Below are 5,334 nucleotides of genomic sequence, written 5' to 3' on the forward strand. Positions count from 1 at the left end.
GCATTCATAAAAGGCTTACAAATAGGTCATGCTGTTCAGAGTCTCAGCGTCACATTTTGAGATCATAGGTTCGTAAGTTCCGCTTACCAAATTCAACCAGTCTATACGGTGACACATACATGTTTGTAGAACGTTGCACGTCTCGAGGTCCGTATGCGTAACAACAGTAGATGTCTTGCACCTTCACAACAAGCACGGAGTATAAAAGTTCAATAAATGATATGACAGTGACGGAATCAAGGTGTTTGCTCACTAGAACTCCAGATGAAAGCAAAGTGCAGACATAAGTGACAATGAACACATAATATCCGCGAACAAATGTGAAATTTTGATGAAAAAATTGTGGCTAAGGAGAGAGCTCACAAAATCGCGTCGCACCACGCTCACGCCCTCTACAAGCCATGTTGAAGGAGTTTGAAGAGGTATCCGACTACAAATCTTTCACCTGTGAGGACATCCTTTCTTTTGATATCTAAATTGTTGGTATATCTGTGTATGTTACGACCATATCCACACTGAAAATGATCGCACAAATAAACACTGAATTAATGCTTATTGATAATGATATTACCAATACATTGACTAATATATATGTAGTCCCTTTAATAGTACAATATAAGTGTGGTTCGACGTATTGCCCAGAACATGTCCGAACAATGATACTGAAGCACATATGACAGATCCTCTTGGATGTAAATCAACGGACACAGTTTACGTATTCTAAACCTCGTCTATAGGTCGTATAATTATATCAATTCCAAAGTTGAAGTGTTCACATACACATTGCGTAAACAAGTAAACGGTGCAGGAATTTCATTAATCTCCTAATGTTCTTAATCATCTTATCTATACATGTATGTATATCCCGTTTGAATTGTTGGTCAATCGTAACACCGAGATATTTCATAGTATCCATCTGTTCTATTCAGTTTCCAGAAATGAAGAATTTCAATGTACCACACAGAATTTCGCTAGAACCCAATAGCATAAATGTTGTTTTGTTTTTATCTTTTTTTCACACTTCACTTTAATATTCAAACACGTCCATTTACAGAATGTTCTGGAACACAGAATTTAGTATGCACTCTAGGCATTTTTCATTTGAACTATTCCTCGAACAATACAGCCCTGCATCATCTGCATGCAGAGTGACTTTACATTATTCAACATAGGAAAACAAATCGTTGACATAAATAATGAACAACAGCGGCCAAAGAATTGAGACGTGTGGTACGCTGTTAGCTACTTGCTGTAATCGTGATCTCGGCAAGTATATTCAAATACAAATATTTCGTCCCTTCAAATGACTTGAGAGTCAGTTGGATCTATCCATTGATTCCCTTATTTTGCAAAGCTTTTAAACAAGCGAATTTAAATCCACAGAGTAGAACGCTTTACGAAGGTCCATAAAGACTGCACCGGTACAGCAACCGTCATCTATACCCATAACATGCATAATGTACCAATCATCTGCGTGTCCCTTGGCAATGGTGTGACCGTTTAGTGTCTTGCCATTAATCCACACGGTTCCTGGATTAATATAAAACCTGTTTTGTTTTAAAGTTGTGATACAGAGTTGTGACTGCACTATCTTTCCAGAACTTTTAAGAGAGGTTAAAGAATTGATATCGGCCTAATGGTTGTTAGCCAGGAGATTGTCTCCAGATTTAAAGATTGTTCTTATTTGGTACATTTCCACCAAAGAAGGACCATGTCATCTGACAGTGATCGATTACTATTAAGGAATCCAGTGACTGAAGTCTACTGTCAGATGAGAATAATCCCTCCCACATATTACATAATAGATTTGGTCTAGACTTGTGTAACAGCTTTTTTTTTTTCAAAAGTAATTCTTTTCGATTACCTAATCACAGAAGTAACTTTATTTTGTACCGGGTTTTTTCTTCTATGATTCCTCATACTAGGCTTCTATTCTAGAATGCATTTATGATTTTATCCTGTTAATCCTTTACATGATTATATTTTTAGCTTTTCCTTTTAACTTATGCCATCGTCTTACAGATGCAGTAATCTCCTTAGTTATCCACAGTGACCACTTATTCCTGACACGTGTCTCACTCTCTGGCATAACACTTGCTTATTTACTACTTCAAGGAAGAAGTCTTCCCGTACTTCAACGCCATCATCCAGGTTCAAAGTATTTTATACAATGTTCCATACTTGGGTTCGTAATCATCCAAATACACTCCAGTATCTATGTTTGTCATTTTCTTGTATGCTATCGTAGAGTGCGCGGGGTACATTTAGCAGTTTTAAATCTCCATCTCAAATAAGACACCGAGTGGTCGCTCAGACCACCATGAATTACACCATACGTACTAATCTTTGTTTGTGAGAATATGATCAATTTCATTCTATGTGATTCCTGTATGTTCCGTTTACATTGGTATCATGTAATGCCAATATTTTTTCATGAATTTCTGTTAATCTTCTCGTTTGTACAAACGTACGTTGGCGTTTTAAAAGATAATATGTGCAGTTTCAATCGCCCGTAACAATCGCAATGTCAGCCTTAAAAGAATCAACATGAGTGAGAAACTGTTCAGTCAAATCAAATGAAGCATTTCTGATATTTGGTCGTCTATATCATGTGATAAATATAATTGACTTCAATCAAATCGTATATAATTGAATTTGAAGTACTTCAAGGTTTGTTATGCATGGATGGTTCAACAATTCAGATTACTTATCGTCACGTATAAACACTTCTATTAATTTCTTGATGTGACCACGACCAACGTACCTTTGCACTCTACTGAAATGAAACGATAGTCGGGACTCTATGACCATCCCATCCCCAGGCAGACTTTACTCAATACAGTTGCGTAGACAAGCTAGTGAGGTCTCAAGTGTGATCGCGCCGTATGCTCTCGGGCATTTTGTAGCCGAAATACGCCATGTCGGTGGAAAGTCTTTGTCTGACTTTTTCAAACTGCTCATCAGAGAGCGTGTCATAATATTTCTTCATGATGACATCATCGCTGCTATTCGAAACGTCAAGTGACTTATATAGGTGAAATTTAGAATCCACACCCATGAGCTTTAATGCCTCTATTACATCTTCATTATATGTCTCCAGTCTTCCAATATAGTCGTAACCAAGGCAAGGGTTGCAGATCCTGTACACGTCCTGCCAATGAATGTCGTAATTCTTGGCTAGGAAATAGTCGATGAACTCTTTAAAGGTAACATTATACATCTCACTTTTTACCGACTTGTCAGGCCTTTCCAACTCAGAGTGATTTCCGTACTTTATGTATATTTTCTTATTATGAGCCCGACGCTGATTAAGATTTCTATTCGGATAGGCTTCTAGTCGATCTCGAAATGCAGCTAAAAGACGGGTATATGGATTACGAACGAAGATAACCTTCGTAAAGTTTGCAGCATAAAATTTCTTTGTGCTCTTTTTTACAGCTTTCAAATACTTAAAGCGTTTCTTTAACAAAGTGACAGATTCCATGGCTGAAAGTTTAGCGTCTTCATGTACAAAGCCGTTGACGCTGAGAAGGAGTCTGCCCCAGTTGGTGCCGCCACACTTGGGGACGAGGAGAAGCAGTGTCCGCTGATTCGGGAGTACTCTGAAGAGGCCACATTTCTCTGCAAAATGCGGGGAGGAGCTGATGTTGTTCCGCAAACACTCACGCCGCAAAGTTTCCTGACGAGCCGCCTGGGTGTCTCTCTCACTCATTGGTGATGAAGTTGCCTTGACGAGATATTTTGGAGGATAGAAATAGAAAAGCCACTTAATTATTGTGAAGGATGGGCAGTTGCACAATATCCCTGATGAATAATTTATTATTTTATTGACCGTTTATCACACACACAAAACAGAGTTAAAGTATCCTGCTTTTGTGAAAGGGATAAATCGTGGAAAAAAATTAGGAATGAGCTTGGTACTTTACTAAACAATAAGACAATATTTATCGTGACGGTAGTAGGCCTATATAATATGTATGAAATACAAGAATCATTTTTGAGATTTATAACGAAGACTACATTGAATGATACAGGTAAGACTTGGCCCAGATTTGAGCGCAGTAATTTTCTATCACTGTGTGCTACAATGTAGCGTCCTTTTCCTGTATACGTGTTGGAAATACATGGGTCTTTTTATTATTTTGCTCCGTCTATAAGGGGATTTTTTTCTTGGATGTGGAGAATGGTCATAAAGGAAAAGAATTATCATGTCTTTCTCCCTCCTTCTACATCTCTGCTTGTTGTTGCTCATGGTGTAGGACTGCCTGAATGGGGAAAATAGAAAATAGGGAAGCCAGAGAAAAATTCCTAAAGCACGGTATTTATAATAATACTTGTAAAAGAAACATCTCCAGATTGATATGCAAGTCGGTGATATCATCAATATTCGTAAATGAATGGTAATTTAAAGTCAGCTAACTAGCACTACGGTTTTTTTTTTTTCTGGTCTACACGAGATTATACCTTTAAGATGTTGTGATCCCCCCCCCCCAAAGAAAATCAGAAACGGAACTTCATTATTTTTACCCTTGCAGGAGTCAGTCTGGGATGTATTCGAGGGCCAAAGTTGTGCCTTAACCACGTGACATCGTCTGTGAAGAGGGGAATAAACCTGATCCATTATCAATCTGTTTCCCACAAGGGAAAGCGTTTCCATCACAATTAGTCAATTCTTTGTATGATAATAATAATAATGTAACAAATAAAGACAGAATAAACTGACCAGAAAGAATATAAATTATTAGTGGAAAAGTGAGCAAAGAAAATGGGATTCCATCGGGATGATATCCCGATGGAATCCCATTTTCTTTGCTCACTTTTCCACTAATAATTTATATTCTTTCTGGTCAGTTTATTCTGTCTTTATTTGTTACAAACTCAAAAAGCTGCATCACTTCGGTGATCCCTCGCATTTATCCCCAAGTTGAATTATCCTTCGGGTTTATGCCAGGTTCAAGTGTGTGCGTGTGTGTTACACACAAACACACTGCTATAGCTTCTGACCACCCGAGCATTGAGAATTAAGGGTTTCTGGGACGAACACTGCACTAGGGCTTTCTATAGCTCAGTCGGTAGAGCACCGGTCTAGCAACCCGAATAATAATAATGATAACAATAATAATAATGATAACAGTGATAACAATAATAATAATAATAATGATAATGATAATAATAGTAATAACAAGAAGAAGAAAAAAATAATCATGTTTAAACCGGATTATCCATGCTGGCCTCTCTTTAGTATTGCCACTGCTTTACAAGAGGCCCATTAATTATTATTACCATAGTGTTTCCAGGTACTGTACCCAATTATACACCTTGGTCGAGAGGGAC

At 37.8% G+C, this 5,334-nt stretch overlaps 1 protein-coding gene across 1 annotated transcript; it reads right to left on the reverse strand.

The window, feature by feature from the left end:
* Positions 1 to 2,866: 2,866 nt before the first annotated feature.
* On the reverse strand, positions 2,867 to 3,712 carry LOC140229710 (carbohydrate sulfotransferase 12-like). Its single transcript, XM_072309951.1, has one exon. The coding sequence runs from the start codon at positions 3,710 to 3,712 to the stop codon at positions 2,867 to 2,869; it is 846 nt and encodes a 281-aa protein (XP_072166052.1).
* Between the last annotated feature and the right edge of the window lie 1,622 nt (positions 3,713 to 5,334).

The sequence above is a fragment of the Diadema setosum genome, chromosome 6, assembly GCF_964275005.1.
Source record: "Diadema setosum chromosome 6, eeDiaSeto1, whole genome shotgun sequence".
NCBI lineage: Eukaryota > Metazoa > Echinodermata > Echinoidea > Diadematoida > Diadematidae > Diadema > Diadema setosum.

What these genes read in the sequence shown, in the direction of transcription:
- LOC140229710 (XM_072309951.1), bottom strand. Translation starts at nt 3,712, where the DNA reads ATGAGTGAGAGAGACACCCAGGCGGCTCGTCAGGAAACTTTGCGGCGT.